The 21,293-nt window shown below is 35.7% G+C and overlaps 1 protein-coding gene across 9 annotated transcripts in view; it reads right to left on the bottom strand.

Moving 5' to 3' along the window:
- DMD (dystrophin) overlaps nucleotides 1–21,293 on the bottom strand; it is a 1,208,865-nt gene that overhangs the window by 177,477 nt on the left and 1,010,095 nt on the right. For all 9 annotated transcript variants that reach the window (XM_074905425.1, XM_074905436.1, XM_074905445.1 and 6 more), the window contains 2 exons: nucleotides 12,430–12,550; nucleotides 11,525–11,793 (listed from right to left, as the gene is read on the bottom strand). In XM_074905425.1, the coding sequence (XP_074761526.1) occupies nucleotides 11,525–11,793; nucleotides 12,430–12,550 (390 nt within the window). The remainder of the gene's footprint in view (nucleotides 1–11,524; nucleotides 11,794–12,429; nucleotides 12,551–21,293) is intronic.

The following is a 21,293-nucleotide window of genomic DNA, read 5'->3' as shown; positions in this document are numbered from 1 at the left end:
ACAAAAGGTTAGCTTAGACTCTACTAAGACACAGATTGTATTCTGACACTCAACCAACATTAAAACAATTCAGACAAGAAGCTTCAGAAACTCCTCCTGTGTTTTCTAACAAAAAGCATATAATATTCACTTTAACTTTAAAATAAATCTTTATTTTCTCCTCTCCCTAACATATTTACATACAATATGCCAACATGTCTTTAAATTTACCATGTAAGTATTTCACAATGTTTGGCCTCGTAAAGTTGACAATTACTACCTCTAGCAAGAGAATAAGTTTTTCATAGAGCTTAAGGCTGAAAGGACTTTTTACAGTCCATCCAGTCTCTAACCTCCAGAAGACTTATGCAGGTCAGATGGACTGTTCGAGTGTTTTGCTGAAAGCTATGTTTTCCAATTCTTGAATTAATATTGCACTTCCCACCTTTACTTTTTCATCACCACTGTATGAGTGAGGTGTGGGGCTGGGTGAAACCCTAAGTCAAAATCTTGAGGTGGTAATTCCTAGACTTACGTCTGGTAAGAACATCCTTCAACAATGCCAGACAAGGGAATTCAAAGCTAACAGTAGATTTTAGTAGAGCCTAAGTGAGAACAATTTACTTTTTAAGCTAATTTAGGAGGAAATTATACTAAAATAAAATGCTGAAAAAGACAGTTAAATAAAACTTTAAAAATCAAATTGGTCTAGGGTTTTTATAGCAGCACCAGACACAGGCTGGGAAGCAGTGTCAGGAGCACTGCCCACCTTCCCACGCATTCAGCAGGAAGCCCTTCTGGGTGACAGGCTGCCCTGCCACGTCTGGAGGGACAGCAGGCTGCAGCTCTGGGAAATGAGTAGCTGTGGCTCCTGCTGACACCATTGAAAACTGTCTTTCTTAATCCTCTGGATAATCAAACCCAGCTGAAATAAAACAATTTTCAGGTAAAAGCTAAAGAGAATAAAAATAATTTGAGTGGCATTGCTGTCTGGACCAATTAGTTTCACTGATTCAATTGCTCTGTTTGTAAATTGGGGATAATACTACTTCTATTGCTGTCTCAGAAAGAAGCTGAGAAGATTAACTCATACTATATGGAACACGAGAAGAACTATAAAACTACTAAGTAGCAATAATAAGATTTTATTATGGGTTAATCTTGGACCAAGAAAAAAAAAAAAAGGGATAAAACTATATTAGGCTTTAAATATATAAAGATTAAAATGAGAAAAGTATAGTACAATGCGCTGCTGATAGACATCCCAGGCAATCTAACACTCATTGCACTCCCTACTTCAAGCAGTCCCTAAATAATCACTGTGTACCAGCATATGAGCTTGAAAAATTGATTTTATTTTGTTCATTGATTTGCCCATGTCATAGTAACATTATCATTACAGAATCTGCACACTTGGTAGTTACAATGACAAAATACATTCCCAGGAATAAGAGAGTCAATGTTTTAAGAAAAGATTTCATTAAAAACGTAATACTGTCAGTTTTCTCTTCATGGAAAAAAATTGCCCCCTCACAGACAGAAGACAACATTAAAATTAATTTGTAGCACTCCTCCTCCCTTTTCCCTCCTCTTATCTTTCACTGAACATACATTTCTCTGGTTATATAGTCACTTCTGGTATGTCCTTTTGCTTTATGTAGAAATGTTTCAATAGCAGACCATATACACAGATCAGATTTCTGTTAGAAATACTCCTCAGATATACTTTTTCTCCATTTAGCCACCCACCTCCCTGAGCCACACTCACTTAGGAAAGCCTGAATAAAATGGTCTCAGGTGAAGAAAACCCTGTTACTTACATAGTAATTTTCTTTTCCCTTGGATAAATATTTATATTTCCAGTTGATAAGAGAAAGAAGACTTTTGAACAGAATCACAACAGTTCAAGAGCATTCAGATTTAACATTATGTCCAGAAATGTTAATACTTGATCATCAGATTAATATCTATATGCCGTGTTTACATGGCAAACTTAAAACAAAACAAAAAGGCATATTAAATGCTAGACTTCTTGCAATAACCATGACACTTAGGTACTCAAATATTAATTTTTAATTCTCCGTCTAAAAGCTCCAGTCCCATTCTTATTTCTGATAAACTGATAAAGAGCAATTTCTTAAAAATATTCTGGTTTGACCTCAATTCTGAACTTCAGAGGCATAAAATGACAGACAAGTCTTTTTACATGTATTAGTCAGTTCTCTCAGTAGGCTATCAGAAACTAAGATCAGAGATTACCAATACTTAAAAAGTCAAATTATTCCTGCAGATGTGCATGTTGAGCTCCCACTAAAATCAGTGGACCGAGTTCATAAAAGGAAAAATTTGGCTATAAATTAAATCTGTTGATCTAATAATAGCATGTTCTACCAAACTGGGTTGGAGGTAGAAAAGATTTCCAGTCTTTATTGGTCACCTTCTTTTCTTTAGAGTTCAGGAAGTTTTCTGCACAATCAAGGAAACACTAATAGTAGTATTTGGTCCAAAGGTCCTTAATCAAAGAGAAAATAGTTAATCTGGTCTATTAATAATTGTGTTAATACAATTAACACAAATCTGGTGCAATTCAGGCAAAATCTGGTGCGGTTCTTTCCCAGATGCTGGTTCTTAACGCAAAATGGTCTTCAGGAGGCTGTTTCACATACTAGTTGTGATTCCCCAAAGAGTTAATTAAAGAATACTCATTTTTTGTTTGTTCTTAGCAAAGCAACATTAATGTTTTTGTATCTCAATTATGACACTGTTGCCCAATAAGTAGTATGGTCAAGGGCAGTCTTAATTTTAAAAGAATACTCCAAGATTTCACTTCTCTGTCTGCTCATCATTTTCTTATTATTCCTATGTAAGGAAGATTTTGTACTCTCCCTGAAAACAGGTAGCTTGATATAGACAAAGAACTTGTGTAATCTAGTCTCCATAAAATATTCACTATAATTAAAATGGTAGCATCTAAATATGAGATCAGAAATATATAGCTTATTTTAAAAGGAGTCAGCAGAAGGAATGGTGGTTTGCCTCAGGTATTTAAAATGGTCTTAGATATGGGTTATTGCCGTAGTTATTGTCATAACAAACTCTTCAATCTTATGTGACTGACTACACAGCAACAATATAAGGCAGATGAGACTTTTAGATTACATTGGTATCAGTTGCAAATACATGACTATTACATATTAAATAACCGGTTGTGAATATATTTCTTTTCATGTGAGAAAATAAATTGATTCATAAACTGTTAAAATGAGATTAAGAGACCACAGGACACAACAGAGTAACTTTCATCTCCTACAAGCTGAGAAGCATAACAGAACTAACTTCAGCTGGTACAGCTACACGATGAAGCGCTCCATGGTTTTTAACTCAATTTCATATTTAAAACAAACCTTAGAAAATTAAACTTGCCTCCAGTAATGACAACCAAACAATGTTACTAAATTCTCTGCTGTATAAAGCTACATTTAAAAAAACTTAAAAACAATATACCATGCTGTACAATCAATTAGGTAATACAGCTAGCTGAAGTGTCTTTGATGTTTTCCAACATCCTGAAAGTTGACCCATTAACAAATTCAATAAACGTCAACTATTGCTTTCATCACAGCAAACTCCACAAGGTTTTTAAATTCACAGAAATGTTATCTATAATGACATCTATAGGATGTCAAAGTGCTTCATGTGAATTTAGATAAGGTTTTGGTTTACTTTAAAATAAAGTTTAGTATGTTCTGATATACTCTATGGTTTAGTTTATATTGGCAGTAAAACAGTTACTGAAGAGGTTTTTCCATTTTGGAGAATTTATTTTTATTGACTGTATTTATATTTAAAACCTTAAAGTCCTCTAGAATGTCATTAGATCATCTTCTCCTCTTATAGCATTTTAGAACAATTTCTAGTCTACAAATATTTCACACATACAAAAGCTGTTTATAGAGATCATCTCTAATTTTCTCAGGGATGACTTTTTGGGTTTTGGAAAGCTGGTAAATGAATTAGGAGGAAATGGCTATTCTGTGTTAATTAGTTTTTAAAAATCACAGAGCTCAGCACAGAACTTATTAAGACTTACTAAAGGAAATGAGACAATTTAATTTAGATTGATTATAGACTTTGGTGATGACAGCTGGCTTCAAAATAAACTGAAAAAAAGTATATGCATTCAAAGTAGTTTAAGGAGACATCATAACTAATTATTGCATGATTGTATCACAGAATGATATATGTATGAAATGGTAAACTTGAGAAACATTTGCAACAGTGATTACTTTAGTTGTAGTCTGAAGAAAATATAAATGCTTCCATCTTCTACAATGCAGGCAAATGTTTTCCTTTTCAGCTGTCAACCAATGGATGCTGTCATCTTTTAACTGCACAAACAATTTAAAAATACTTAATCAAATCTTAGTTCACACTCCAAAATTTTGTATATGGAATGCTTTTTTTTCTTTTTTTTTTTAAATCTAAGAATAATAGGGAGTATAGTTATAGTGGGGAGTAATGCTTGTAAATTGCTGAAATACATTCTAGTCTGTTGGTTGACAAGAAGCTCAATGTGACTCGGCAATATGCACTGCAGCCCAGAAAGCCAAGAGAAACTGCTGAAGCAATACTTTAGGGCCACTTACTTCTGTAGGCTTGCCTGCCGTGAACTCTGCTGAACAGAAATTTTCTCCTCAAATTTCTGTAACAGCAGTGAAACCAATCAGTGTTGCACATGAAAAAAAAAAAGAAGTGATTACACGTGGTAGAAATTTGAAGCAAAAAAGGTACAGGGCTTGGAATAATGCAGGAAGATATCAAGGCAATGTGAAAAAATTACAGAAATAGAACAAAAAGTAATTTTTGTTCACAATGTCAGGCAAGTTAATTTACTTCCAAATATAGTAATTTGCTGTTATAAATTCAGACATCCATAAGAAAAATAAATATTGCCTTTTGTTGTTGGTTTTGTTTTTTTGTGGGATTTTGTTTGTTTGTTTTTTTAAGGAACATAAGAGTCTATCAGTAAAGAAGGGGAATTAAAAAAGATCTCAGAAGTTTGATGTATGTGTAATGTCATTTTGCTTTACAGGCTGGATTGCATGAGCTTTGCTAGCTTAATTTAATGTATAGCTTAATATTATGTTAGCAAAAAATTAACAGGAGCATAGGTATCATATTACAGTCTGACCACAATTTGCTTTAACATGTCTCTAGTACTGCTATTGATATCTAGCTGGTTGGAAATTCTGGTTATTCAATGCATCTTCCAGGTAATTATTTCTTGCATAGTGTCTATGGATCTATTTAAAACTGATCTCTTCATGTCCAGTATACACCTCCATGGCGAGAAAGGGATGAATGTTGACTTTTGTATTGGTTTTAGGTGTCATTCATTAATTTTCCTGTGTGTGACCCCTATTAATTCCTTACAAAAATCATTCTTTCTTCAGGAAGGATAGAAAATTATCTATTATCTAAGCTTTTCAAATAATTTTGGAAGATTTTTTTTTTCCTACGAATGAGAACACAAATTAGAAATTCAACAACTCGCTTTGCTCTCAGAATCTCCATTGTAGGCAGCTGTCAGCACAGTTCCCTCATAATAGCACTGTAAGAGTCCACTTTTCTTAAATATGTCTTTTCAGCACAGCGGTAGCTGAACAGCACCAAAATGAACTACAGAAGAATATATAAGGCTCTTCCCCCCCCCGCCTTTAAATGAACTGCCTGTGCTCATTCATTGTTTGGTAATTGAGGTTGCTGATTCAGTATTTGAGTGTTTGTAATAATATGGTATTTTAACCTTGCCAAATCTATTTCTTTTCTTTCGATGGCCACATACGAGCACAACGGAAATTTAGCTAATTATTTTAAGGGGTTGTCTTACTTTTTGTCTCATTTAGAGAAGAGATGACTAGGGACAAAAAGATTGAGTGCACATAGAAAGTAATTTTGGAGTAGATGATGAGCAGATCAGTTCATTTCTGATCTATGCATAATTGCAAACTCTGTTCAGTTTACAAATTAGAAAGAAGTTTCAGGCTGACACTTTCCAGTGAATGTTTGTCACTGACATACAAATGGCTACAACTGTCAATTATGGTGAAGAAAGTCTAAAATAAACAGCATATAATTCAGGCCTGACATCTTAGAAAAAAAGGGTTACTTACACAGTACTTGTGAATTTCTCATTGCCTTTTGTTTCACAATTTTGTAGAAAATAATTAGTAGAAATTGTATTAAATTTGTAAATAGGCTGTGACAAAGGATTTTAAAAGGATACTTACAGCCTTTGTGAATACACTTGTTACATTAAATATATTAAAATACATAATCTATATGCAAAGTTCATAGTCTTCCCATGTAACAGCTTTGTTCATAACTGTAAAAGTGAATCTGCAAGAACAACAACCAGTTCTTGAGAAGCAAGATTAAGACTTTCATGAAAACTGCTCATGGGAAAATAGAAGACTTATGTCACTAAATTCTGTTCTACTTTTACAGTTAACAATCATCATATTGAGTCAAGGTGCCCTCTTTATGTGACAATGAAGGAGAACAAATAATTCTGTAAGAGAGTGGAGTTAATTGAAAATAGGACTACACAATTCAACTTTTCTTGAGATACTTGCTTCTAGTTTGAACTAGTGAAACCACAGACACTACTGCCTGTCCTTGATTGTTTTGGGTTTTTTACATTTTACAGTGGTTTAAAACATATCAGAAAAGAGTTATATCACCCATGGAGTCTAGAAGTTCTGGTGTTCACTTAGAGTGTTGTGTATGACAGAAAACTGAAGCAGTTATATGCCACTGGTGATATGTTAGAATATCACTGGCATAAGAAAGTTCTATGCATTCTGCACTCATAATTATGTTTGATAGCTGAACTACCTTTAGTAACATATATACGACACTGTTAAAATTACCTTCCCAGACTCAAAATTCTGTGCACAACATCTGAAAATAGTGGCTTCTCGTTTAAAAAAGAATTTTTCAGAGTGTAAAAGTATCAAAATCTAAAACTTCCTAATGGTACTAATTCCCACTGGTATTTCTCAGCTGATGTCTACAGACAGACAGTAAAACAGTGAGAAGGTATCAGCATGACATGTAATGATTGTTGCACACTAGCTTTTTTGGTTACTATGGAACAAAGGAGTCTTTTGGGAAGAAAGAGAGGCAAGGTGGTTCTGCTGCCAGTTCCTGGAATGGGTCTTTGAATAAGATATTGAATGGATGAGGCATGTATAATTGCATATCAATTGCATACTAGGACAATTCTAGTATAAAAACTGAGTGGTGGTCCTATATGAGCCTAAGTGTTCCAGGTATTCTCATGAAAAGCAGAAAATTTTGTTAGTGACTGCAAGCAGAAAGCATCTGTTGAATTTGCTGCACAGAGAAGTATAAATCCCAGGTCATGTCTAAAATGTGATCTGAACTACAATCAAAATGACCATCCAATGGTTATTAGAAGACATGTAATAGATTTCTTTGGTCTTGAACTGATTTTAAGACAGTTAAGTGATGGTTTGTAGTTTAATGGACAGAAAGGTATACTTGGAAGAGAAAGAGAAAAAGAATGTGTGTTAAGAAAGCAAGTTATATTTCAGATTGCAGATAAGTTCACTCATATGAGAGATAAAAAAGGGAGAATAACAGAGGACAGTGTGGAAGTCTGAAGAATATTTTGATTATAGATCATCTGTAGTCTAGGTTGCATTCTTTGGGGTAGGTGTGTGAAACTATCTCTTGTCAGACTCAGAGATGAATACCAATTATACATTAATATAGATCAAGGATCTGTAATAATAATCCATTAACACTGATCAAAGATCAGTTATTCTGTGCAAGTTCAACATTACATCACGACCTTAAGAGCTCCAGCAATTATAACTAAAGAGAACAATAACAAATGGCTCTTGGTAAACTCCTTCCCTAGGAAGTTATTCATCGGCGTAGGTATTGGAAGGCTACTGTGATCCCAATTAGGAGAAGGATTTGCAAGAAATGCAATCCCATGTGACCAATGTTTCAAAGATCTGCTCAGAAGGTGCCTGGGGTGCTTAGATGTATAGAGAGTAATAGGTACTCTCTCTCACACTGTAATATAATCAGTCATTGTGATACACATCGTAAAAACCAGAGCAAGGATGAGAGATGTATAGTATATCAATTTGATCATGTTTGGCTGATAATATAATTTATAAAGAAAAAAACCCTTATTGTTTATTAATAACTTTTAACAGAAAACTGTGTAACTTGTGTCTTTAACAAATTTACCTTTTAATTGAATCGTTTTCAAAGGAAAAGTATTTAACCTTTAAGTGAATCAATTACTAAGAGGAGAAGGAAGAAAACAGTAGTAACCAGGCATGTGTTAAACCATCTCATACAGGCCAAATAACAGATATCAAAGGTATCTAAAATCTGAAAAGCTGAGTCAAATGTCTGAGTGATTCTCCCAGTCTTGAATATTATAAGGTAAATTTTAAAATTGCACGTTAGGAATTACACAACAGCTTTTAACTCATTTTCCACTCTCATATTCATATAGCATTTTTGGGGATTACTGCAGTTTTGGAGCTAGGGACTGGGCCTATAGACTGGAATTGTCAACTAGGATGTGGGAGGAATCAGTTCAGTGCTGAGCAGGTGGAAACTTTCTTCCCCCTACCTCTACTTGTCCCTCTACCAGAAATGTCTCTTGCCCCTTCACTCTTCCCATCACTGGACTCCACTTTAGACTAGAAATAATGTTCATTTCTGTAGCACATGTGAATTAGACACTGTTGCTCACCTGGCTAATGCTTTTGGGTAATTCTACATACCCTTTTTTATAAATGTTCACATATTAACTTTCTTAATCTTTAAGACTTTCAGGTATTAGACTAGAAATTCTTTTAGTAACTAATTTTCTTTCAAAGCAACAAATTTATTTATAAGTAACTATGAATATAATACCATTATTGAATTTTTTTTTAATGTATTTGTTAAGGTCTTATGAAATAAATAAATATTCATTACATTTTGTAGAAAGGCCTAGATTTGCTTTAATTTATTGTACTCAAGTAGCCAAAATATAAACTTTCTCTTCCATCTTTGATAGGTGTGAAAATGAAACACAAAAAATAGCTTCCTAGTTTTTTGGGTTTCATTTAAACAAAAGGCAGGGAGGGGACAAAAACTGACTAAATTTGACCATTATTACTGCCATAGTAATAATAGTTACATAGTAATAAAATTACATAGAAATAATGGTTACATCTAAACTTATCAAGGCAGGGAGAAAAACAGAAATGAATTTACTGTCAACACATGAACTCGCCACTCAACATAAAAACGGGCTTAAACATGACTTATTGACCCTATCACAGATAATAATTATGCTAAACCCTTTTTTTCAGGTTTTGAAAAATTCAACCCAGTAACTAAGGCTAGGGTTGAGTATATTTTGTACACTTTAGGTAAATATGCTAAGGATATAAAGGATCAAGATTAAAGTTTCTATAGTCTAGCCAGTTCACATGTAACAAATGCAAATTTGAAAATTTTTTAAGGATTTACATGCTCTATGTTAGAGTTACATAAATTATTGGTCTTGATTTACAACTTTTCTAAAATAGATTTCACTCTAAGAAAAAATATGAATGTCATGAAAAACTGAAGTAGAACATACAAAACCTAAGCCCATGCAGTTTTATATAGGCCTTCAAACTGCAGACACAGTTGTAGCCTTCTTGGTAGTTACTAATTTCACAAACATGCTTACACTGCATAGTTAGTACATGCATTTGTCTTCAGCATCTATGTTGGAATTACATTTCATTAGAGCAATACATACATTCTAGACAGCACATTTTGGGACAATTATTGTATTACTCAGTTAATATTATTTGGGGTTTGGCCTATTGTGTTCTTACATTACCTCAGCTAATTATGATCACTTAGAGGGTGCTGAAAGCACGATATCACCCTATATGTGTATCCTGCAGGCTTTAATTGCCATATATGAAACGAAAAGTTATAGCTTATAAGATATTAACATATTCTGTATGTTTTTTCATTTACCATTTAGCTGATAAACTTAATGTATGGTCTTATGATAGCCTATATTAATAAATCTGTTAAGTAAATATGGTACAAATCAGATGAAAATCAGGGGGTAGGTAGTAGCATCTAATTTAAAATCTTGAACAGAAGTCTTGGTTTCTGTCTGGCCCCAATATTAAGACTTCAGAAGGAATAAACAGACATCTACCAATTGACAGTGCCTCTGGATTTTCATAAGTGTAAAGATTTATGTTTTGTCATGGCTGTTACTAGAACTTCATTATGTCTTCTAGGACAGTTTTGGGATATTTCAAAAACTGTAGCGGGATTCAGCACTATAATTATGGAGTCAACTATTATGGTCACAGCTTTAGATTTAAGCAACTTGCTTTGTTTTCCAGTAATATCGCGGATTCAGTGTTTCTGTTCAGAATATCTTCTTCAAAATCACAAAAAAAATCCATGGCTATAATAGAAGGCACTTTCTGAGAATTTATAAATAGATCTTTTCTGTTCATTTATGAATTTAAATGAAGATAAACAAATTTTTCAGCTACCAAATACTTCATTTGTCTTGTATATTTGTACAGGACACTCATTAAACTTTGTGTGATTAAAACTCATGGACTTTTTTTTTTTAATAAACTATATTTGATTTTAAAAGGCATTTTTTCTTGCCATTAGTCATTCTACTTCCTCTTTTTTAGATCCTAATGTTCTACTAGAGAAAATAACAGTCAGATCAGGTCTCTTTCAAAATGACTGATGATTCCCATTTATATGAATGGAACAGAGGCACTTTGTTCTTATCAAAATGGCAACTGCCTCTATTGTGCTCTATCTAAAGGAATCCTGCAGTATTTATAAAGCCTGGCCATGGCAGTCAGTCTTCACAAGTTTCTCAGTAAGCAATGATTTTATGAAACAACCCTTGATAGCAGATAAGCTTTAAGTTATAGAAAATAATGACAGTTTTCCCAGGGTTGTTGGGGATTTTTAAAGTATATTATGTTATGAGGCCTAGTTATCAAATAAGGCAGCAAAACCATACACTTCAGATTAACTTCTACGCTACAAGTATAGAGACAATTATGTACTCATCATACTTGCAAAACTATACTAAAGAACGGAATTAATTTTCTATACTTTTAATCATATATTCTCCTATCCTATTTTGCTTTCTTTATTGTTAACTATGCATCTCCTGAATTAATTGTGAGTATGCTGAGGATCTTTACACATTCCTGTAGTGCTCTTTACCCATATTAACCGCTTACATTCTCAGTGTTGATTTGATTCCATTTTAACAGCAGAATTATAAAACTCTTTATATGTACTTTTTTTTTTTTTTTTTTTTTTTAATATAAACGACCACGATACAAAACTATCAATTTCTCATTTTAAAAGATAATTCCTGATTTGGGGATTCATACAAAGAACAAGCCAATTATTTGATGCTCAGAAATACTGATATACTGACACGTACCTTGACTTTTTCTAAGTGATCCTGCAGAGAGTCAATTAGCAGATCCCCCACTGGCTGCCAGGATCCCTTGAACACTTCAGCCTGGCGTAGTTTCAGGTCTAGTTCATCCATTGCCTCTTGAAGCCCCTGCAGTCTTTCAAGAGCATCATCTATCTTTTTTTGCCAATCGGCAGACTGTAGATTCAGCTTATCCCACTCGGTTCTGACATCATCTGCTTGCCTTTGGAGAAGTTTAGTGATGTTTTGGGCTCTTTCCTCAGGTGACAGCTCTATATGTGAAAGTCAAGAGGTTTTTAAGACATATTCTACCTTAGAACAAAAATAGTCACCATCAAAGCTCAGTAAGAAACTATTGAGCAACCTGTGAAATTTATTTTATTAATGTATTCGCATTTGAAAATCTCTTAACAAATTTAAATCTTGCCACCATACAGATCACCAAAATATGTGTTTGGGTACATAAAAGCATTTTTAAACATGCAAGGTGTAGCTAAAAGTTTATTGACTGTGTCTTGATTCAGCAAAATAGTTCTGCACATACATAAACATTAATCACTGTGAAACTTTTGCTGCAATTGAGAGGATCTGGGAGCTTCTGCAGTACTGAGACTACAAGTTGAATTTTAGGTTAAATTGCAGCTTTCAGATCTCAAATGGTCCTGAAGGTTGAAAGCCAGTTTCAAAATCTGCTTATAAATATGCATGTCTATTTAGTGCCACAGTGTTCAGAAGGATCGCTAAGGGTTTCTTTCATCTATATTTTTAGCTTAGTTTCTGAATACTGACATTCAGCTTGGAGTGTAAAAGGAATGCTTTCACAGTGGCTGGCAGAATTTATTTAATCATCGCTGATGATCACTGATCTTTCCAGCAATGTGTTGTTACCCTGTTCTTTCAACAATTACCTCTTGGTTCCGGGTAGAGCTTCTCCAGTCCCTCCACAGGCTGCTCTGCTAAGAAGATCCGCACAGTCTCAAGCGCACTCCTGATAACAGGTTCTTTTGTTTTCAGCTCCCTCTTGAAAGTCTGAGAGATTAAACAAAATTATTGTAAGTGGCTACATAATGAAATACTGAGTAATAGCCCCTGTTTTTGTCAATTTAAGAACAAAATTTCCAGCAACAGCTTCCATGTGTGTACTACAAGTAGCTACAAAAAAAAGATAAAAGAGATAGTCAGCTTTTGCTTAACCTGAAATCACATTGTATTCAAGGGAGCAAATGTACTGCCAGTACGCTGTAAAATACCCAAGGTTTCTGATCAAATTTTCACTGTGAGAGGGATCCCTTTTGTTAATTAACATCAGAGTCACCTTCAAAACTGCAAGGGGCAAGGCTTTAGCTGGCTCTGTTTTGGACCACACCAGAATAGCTAATGGTTCTTGAAAGCAAGATTTAGCAGAATGTGAAGGAAAATCCAATGTGTAACAGCTACTGTGTTGTTATGCTACTGCTGCTGGCAACTGTTATATTATAAGGAAAAAAAAAATAAGGACATAAGCATATTGGCATGTTAACCTGTAAAAATTAGCAACAAAACAAATTCCAATATATTAAATTGCAACACTCTCTTCTAGTAGAGGTGTAGATACATCTCTTCCAAAACTACATGAACTGAGATTTCTGAAATTTAGAATGAAGGTCAAGGTGAAAATTCAGAAATACAATCTAGCCTAGAGGTAAGCGTGCATGAGTCAAAATTGAAGGGCAGAAAGTAGGCCTTATGAAATAGTTGCTTAGTTGCTTTAATCAGTATTTAGTATCAATTTCCATAACTTTATGTTAACATTGCTTGGTGGTACATTCTCCTCCTTTATAGATCAACTAACTGTATTTCTCCCTTTCATCTCTTCCTTTCCTGTCATGCTTTTTGGCACTTGCCTCTTTTCTTGCCTTTTCTTCCTATTTGCAATTTTCTTCTTCCAGCAACAGGTCCTTTTACAATCTCTCTTCTATTGCTTTTAAAATGACCATGAGTAAGATTCTCAACGTTGGTATCTGAAGTTTTGGTAGGCTATGGAAAGTATCTCAGTATTTTTGTTTTTAAAGAGAATTTAAGATTCTGCTAATCTGAATCCATATGTTCACCGCACAAAAATGCAGATGAAACCTGGCCTGTGGGTTGCATATGTCATTGGGTCTTTTCCATGTTGTACTGAATTCATCTAAATGGTCCTTACCACTATTCTATTCCAAAATTTTCTTCTCTATGAAAAATATTGAATGCATACTGTTTTTAAGCAGCATAGAGGTAAAATATGCAGATAATTATAGTGCGGTGTAACACAAAACACAAAAAAAGAGAGCCATGTGCCATGAATGGAAAACAGATACTTTACTCCAGGCATTAGAAAATTCTTTTTTACAACATAGGCATTATATATGCTTCTAACATAATAAATTCACCAATTCAGTTAAATTAATTATTAAACAAAATTTGGGGTTTTAGGCAAACTAATGAAAGATTACAAATTCAATGTTAAAAAGTTCATTACAACTTGAATTATATTTGATATGAAATGTTCTGTAAAGGAAACACCTAACATAACTAATAATGAGAATCACACCTGTAATTTATAATATGAGCACTCATAGGTAAAAAATTTATAATACATTTCAGGAAAGTAAACTTAAGGAAATGACTATATTATTCTACTATAAATATTTAAATAAACTTTTTATTAAGTGGTCAACAACTGACCCTTAAGGTTTGTAATTGTGAATCAGGACAACCCTTTAGCAAAGTGTGTTGTTTTGAAGGAAACAACAGAGTAAAAAATGTTCATTTTCTGTCATGGACATCAGTGGGACTGGGATCCTTTCACAGAGTGTAGCTGCTATGATAACAGAATCTATTGTTTGATTACTATCTGTGATAAATGTTTTAAACAATCATGTTGACCCTTAAGAACCAACGATGATTTTCACAAACAAAGAAGAGTACTGTAATACTAACAAGTAAACTACCATTGGACATTGTTCTGCATAAAAATCTGAGTGGGGTTAATCCAGGGTTAAAATTCTTTAATTTGGACATTTTTAGTCTTAGAAACTTTTATAATTCATATATGACTCTTGCATGAAGTGCGATGGAAAGAGGAAATACAATAAGCCTTTTTCATGTCTCCAAATGAGGAAAATATTCTTTTAATTAGCCTTTGTGCTCACCTCACATGACATTATTTTGTCCCACTAGAATGTGACAGGTCTGCAGCTCTAGGAAGACAGCAGGTAACATAACTCAAAATATTCCCCCATGGACAGTGTGCTTTGCTCATCTGATAGTGTTAGAAGTGACATCAGCAGTCATACTGGTTCTTAAACATTACAATTGCATAACAGCTTAAAGATATAATATGCTTTATAAAACGTCTCCAAAGGCAAATAACTTCTTAGAAATGTCTATGCCCAAAATCAATCGAACAGGAGGCACATGCACAAAGGTCTGTTCTGCCCACACACAAGAGCAGGAAGGAGTCACAGGTATTCTAGGGGAACACAGAACTACACCAATTCACAGGATATTTAAAAGCCAGAAATGCCTTTGAGCTGTGTATTTGGGAATGAGTACTGCTGCTATAGTCAAGTCAACCCTACCTATGTACAGGTACAGACAATGAGAAGGACACAAAATTCCTTCTTTCAGCTTGTACGGCTTTTGCATAAAATCATACCAACAAGATACACCTAGTGGCACTGTGTTTCCAAAAGAGGTTTAAAGCCACATTCCTCCAATATCTCTTGTGAACAGAACAAGGATAACATAATCAGATATGCATACTGCATCCCATAAAGTGTGTGAGCAGGAACTATCTATTGCATCTAACTTCTCAAAACAATACAGAAATGTTAATGGGAAATTTCTGACTGTATATTTTGTATTTAGTCACAAACAGAAAGTGTCTCTCTCTTTTATTAAAAGAAAACAGCGAGCCAATGTGTTAAATGTTTTCTTTTCCAACTTTTTCATTCTGGGTGTTGGAGCTGGTAGATGTGATTATAGTCTGTATATTCTGAGTTTTAGAATAGTACACAGTATGGTGTTCAGAAGTACCCACAATTCTCATTGCCTTCCCTAGTTCTGATCTGCAGACTTCTACTGAGTAAATTAAAATATGTTGCAGTATAAGAAATTTAAAAAGAAGAGAATGAAAAAAAAAAAATGAGGCTAAACCAGTGGCACAGAACAACATTAAAAATAATGAATGCTCATTTCATACTATCCTCTTCAAAAAAAAGTTCTTACTGTATGAAGATAAAGCCAGCTTTTCTGATTAAAGTTTTGTTGCAAAATATGTACACACTACCAATAAAAATAATAAGTAACAATAAATGACATTTTCTCTTTTTTGAAAAAAAAAAAAAAAATCTATCTGGAGCCCTGACAAATACATCTTTATAATAAGCACACCATCACTGAAAGCAGAATTAGCCTAAATGAATGTCTAATTTACAGATAATGATTTCAGGCTAGTTTCATTGAATTCCTTAACTTCTTCCACACTTCATGGTGACTGTAGAGGAAATCGAATGTGCATAATGTATGACCTGACAAAAAACCCAAGTAAACTACTTTATTTAAACATCTCTATTTGTCATCAACACTACAACAGTAATGGCATTCTGTCCACCATTTTAATAATACATATATTGATCAGTTTATCTCAGACCTCCACTACCTCCTCACTGGTGTCCTTAAATCTCTTTAGATGGAGAAACATAGATTGTTTAAATTGAAAGATGAAAATATAATGAGAAGGGAGCTGCATTAGCAAAACGAACAGTAATCTCCATTATTAGAAAAGCAGGTATTTTTACTTTTAATGAATTTTGAAGGGAAAGAGTACAATTAAATAAAGATATTTCCTAATCAGAATGTTTTTTAAAAATGGGGTTTGTCTTCACTTTTAAAAAGTACATAGTAATTGTGCCACCAGAAAAGGTTAGTGTGTTGAAACAGGAATTATACTCCTTCTCAGGCATTAAGACCTTGCTAGAGGTTTCTTATGAAACATTTCTAGGGCATTGTTAATAATTAGCTTCTATATTCACAAATGCTATTTATGCTGTTAATACAATCATTACACAGAAGATGTGGCAACTCTCAAAAGAATGAAAGAAAAAGCAAGCTATCTGCATGATGCCTAAGTTACTTAACTGAGATTAACAGTAACATGTACACGGTTATTAATACAATTTCATTAAAATACTATTATGACACATTAAAACAAAGAAAACTGTAAGATAATTAAATAATGCTTTGATGAACAGCAGTATTTTTTACCATTGACTAACTCCCTCTTCACCTACCCACCCATTCTAAGACCCTGGCATAGACACAATTTCTTCAGATGCCAAAATCAACAAAATGACCCACTATATATATAAGTTCAAAAAAATAGCATTTATGTGGGTGTATTTGGGATACATTCCAAACTGCCTTGTCTAAAAAACACCTCACATTTATAACGCAACAATGATTTTGACTGCATGGATATCTCTTTTCTCAGTTGAGTTCAAGCTCTCCTCTGGCAGAGATTCAAGCATTTGAAATTTTCATCAGAATCCTACTCTTAAAATGTTTATAGCCAATCTTGGCAACTAGGAGCATTCTAATGATAAGTAACAACTTTTCATCTCTGCTATGAATGTCTGAGGTGTTCCAGATGGTCTTATAAACAATAAAGAGGTTAAATATGTTTGTTTTTCTTTAAATTACATCCTTAAGGGGAAAATAAATCAGCTTGTAACATCAGTTTAGAAAAAGGATTCAGGCATAAAACCATGTGGCATTCATCATGCCGTTTTTCAATGGCAATCAGTTAAGCTGCTTATAGATAATATTCCCCTGCAGAGGCTTTTTCTGTTCTCCAATGAAGACCTTACCTGGGTTTACTTCTGGCTTTACCTGGCAAAAACAATTCTTCACAGAAGGAAAGATATTGTACTGCTATAGGTATACCAAAGCCGGAAATTGGGGTCATTTAAAAGATTGGTCAGATCAGGTAGAGAATTAACTTGTTTACTGAAGACTGACTTCCAGAACCAACATTCAGGAGGACAAAATTATCAGCAGATTCTTTTTCTCAAGACCAAAATTCAACTGCTCTACTTTCACACCCAACACTCTGAGAGATAAGTTTTATTCTTAAGCTGGGGGCCAAAACTCTTGGAAGAAACAGCTTTCCAGTACTGTGCTCCAGTTTAAAGCTAGATACTTCTACACTTGTGGTGGAAGCTTTTTTAAAAGCATTTTTCCTATGTTCAGAAATGAGCTTAACTGTTAATTCGGCTACAGCCTTTGTACATCTGCTTCTCTGATTTTTAGAGTAATAGGAACTCCATAGTGCCTAGGGGAAAAAAATACAGAAGAAAAACTCCAAGCTGCAAACACAGATCTTGTCAAAGACATCCTGAAATCAACAGAGTTCTGTTGTGGGTTTTTTTTTTTTTTCCACAGGGAATCAGAACACCTACAACTAGAAAGGCCTCACAATAAACTACAGAAGTGCTACAGAACAGGAATAGGAAAGAAGACATATTTCTAAAAGGAACTAAAATGTGCTAGCTTTGATACTAGACATGATGACCAAAGACTTGTGTCTATATGTACCTGCATGTGGCAGATAAGATAATCAAAAAGGAGATGTGGGAAGGAGATCTATTCTGTAAGGTCACTTTGCACCTATTCACAGTACCTTTTATGCAACAGTTCTCATCCCTAAAACTTTTAAACACTCCAGCTGATTGGTAAATGATAGAGACCACTTAGTCCAGTACTGAAGTCTTGCCACCTTTATGATGAATTCTGAGAAACTTTCAAATAGCTTATAGAACAATATACAATACTAAAATTTTATGAAAAGCAATTTCTCCAGATGAAAAAATATTTTTTCAACCCATGAGGAAAGATAGTGGGTTTGAATACTCAAATATTATTCAGATGACAAAAGCTTTGTTGCAACAATTCTATACAAATCCTTCTCTAAGTCTTGTTTTGGCTCAAGAGTTGTCTTTAGATAAAGGGTTTGAACTCATGTCATGCTGAGTTAAAGCCACATCTTTACTGTTTCATTCTAATGTTCTACATGGGCTTCTAACACTACTTTATGGAAGTTGCTATGCAGCTGGCTAGAACAGACCTCAGGCATTTCATATGTCTTAACTTTCACAGAGGGAAAGATAAAAAGGGATGCTGGTGCTTCAAAAAGTCATGGATGTTTTGGTCTCACTCTTTCTGTGAGAATGTTTAAAGTCCTAAATAAAGATTTGTGAGAAAGACACATCACCTCTTCAGAAGGAAGACCTAGGGAATATGACCAGGCTGCCCCTTGCAGCAAAGCATGGGACACCCAGCCTGGACACCCAGCCTCATGAGCTGGGAGATGGGGACGGGAAGCAGACTGAGGTCAGCACAGTTGAAGAGGAGGTGGTCAGAGACCTGCTACACCACTTGGATGCACACAAGTCTGTGGGACTGGATGGGTTACACCCAAGGGTGCTGAAAGAGTTGGCAGATGTGCTCGCCAAGCCACTGTCCGTGATTTACCTGAAGTCATGGCTAACTGGGGAGGTCCCATTGGACTGGAGGGTGGCAAATGTGACGCCCATCTGCAAGAAAGGCAGAAAGGAGGATCCAGGAAACTATAGACCTGTGAGTCTGACCTTGGTGCCAGAGAAGGTCATGGAGCAGGTCATCTTGAGTGCCACTGAAAGTCATATAATGGACAGCCAGGGGATCAGGCCTAGTCAGCAGGGGTTTATGAAAGGCAGGTCCTGCTTGACGAACCTGATCTCCTTCTACGACAGGGCGATCTGCTTATTGATGAGGGAAAGGCTGTAGATGTTGTTTATCTTGACTTCAGTAAGGCCTTTGACGCCATTTCCCACAGCATTCTCCTGGCAAAATTGGCTGCTCGAGGCTTGGACAATCACACGCTTTGACGGATAAAAAACTGGCTGGATGGCCGGGCCCAGAGAGTTGTGGTGAACGGAGTTAAATCCAGTTGGTGGCCGGTCACGAGTGGTGTCCCCCAGGGCTCGGTTTTGGGGCCACTCCTGTTTAACATCGTTATTGATGATCTAGACGAGGGGATCGAGTGCACCCTCAGTCAGTTTTCAGATGACACCAGGTTGGGTGGGAGTGTTGATCTGCTCGAGGGTAGGGAGGCTCTGCAGAGAGACCTGGACAGGCTGGAGCCATGGGCTGAGCCCAACTGGAGGAGTTTCAATAAGGCCAAATGCCGGGGGCTGCCCTTGGGCCACAACAACCCCCAGCAGCGCTACAGGCTTGGGGAGGAGTGACTGGAGAGCTGCCAGTCAGAGAGGGATCTGGGGGTGGTGATTGACAGCTGGCTGAACAGGAGCCAGCAGTGTGCCCAGGTAGCCAAGAAGGCCAATGGCATCCTGGCTTGTGTCAGCAATAGCGTGGCCAGCAGGGACAGGGAAGGGATCTGACCCCTGTACTCGGCACTGGTAAGGCCTCCCCTCGATTCCTGTGTTCAGTTTTGGGCCCCTCACTACAAAAAGGACATTGAATGACTCAAGCGTGTCCAGAGAAGGGCAACGAAGCTGGTGAAGGCTCTGGAGCACAGGTCGTACGGGGAGCAGCTGAGGGAACTGGGGGTGTTTAGTCTGGAGAAGAGGAGGCTGAGGGGAGACCTCATCACCCTCTACAGCTATCTGAAAGGAGGCTGCAGAGAGCTGGGGATGAGCCTCTTTAACCAAGTAACAAGTGATAGAACGAGAGGTAATGGCCTCGAGTTGTGTCAGGGAAGGTTTAGACTAGATGTCAGGAAGCATTTCTTTCCAGAAGGGGTTGTTAGGTGTTGGAATGGGCTGCCCAGGGAGGTGGTGGAGTCCCCATCCCTGGAGGTGTTTAGGAGTAGAGTTGACATAGCGTTGAGGGATATGGTGTAGTTGGGAACCGTCAGTGCTAGGTTAATGGTTGAACTGGATCATCGTCAAGGTCTTTTCCAGCCTAGACGATTCTGTGATTCTGTAATTATATTATCGTAGAAAAGCATTGTGCCCTGACAGCAAGATGTTTTTTGTTCATCTTTCTCTTTGGCTTTCATGAACATTATAGAGGCCCTTGAGAAACAATATTGCCACTACCTCCCAACAGTCTTCTGCTGTAGATGAATGCTTGTTTGCCTAGGCCAAAAAGCCAAGCCTGGTTGTATAGGATATTTCCAGATTTTTCACAAACTCAGAGTTCCCAATAACAAAGAAGCAAGATGTGTCATGTTCTCTTTCCAGACTTGATCTTCTCACTACTTGTTCTCAAATATGTCCTTCAGCATGAGGCAGGACAATCTATTAGAGCAATATTTATAATACAGCTACCGGATGAATGGAGAAAACATAGGATTCCAGTTCCAATTTCATTTTATAGTACCATTTCACATTTCTTCATTAAGCAATAAATTCAGAGATTTAGGAACTTCAGAAACAATACATTTGTGGCAAATTTTGCAAACTGAAAATTACATATATGCAGCACAACGTTTTGAGAGGATGATCACTGGTTTTGGAATACTCTTTTCTCATGGTATCAAGCTGTCTGACTGACAATTTAATTTATTCAATAGAAAATATATTTGTTTGAAATAACTTTTTAGATGTCACACTGAAGTATGATTGGTCACCAAACAGGAGGAAAAAACCTCCCATAATGTCATTATGTTAACTAAAGACACATATGGATGATGGAAAGGAGAGCTAGAATACTTCATCCAAGTAAATTCCAATAAATGGAATAGTGTATG

Source organism: Athene noctua, chromosome 1, assembly GCF_965140245.1.
Source record: "Athene noctua chromosome 1, bAthNoc1.hap1.1, whole genome shotgun sequence".
Taxonomy (NCBI): domain Eukaryota; kingdom Metazoa; phylum Chordata; class Aves; order Strigiformes; family Strigidae; genus Athene; species Athene noctua.
This window is presented reverse-complemented; position numbering and strand designations above follow the sequence as displayed.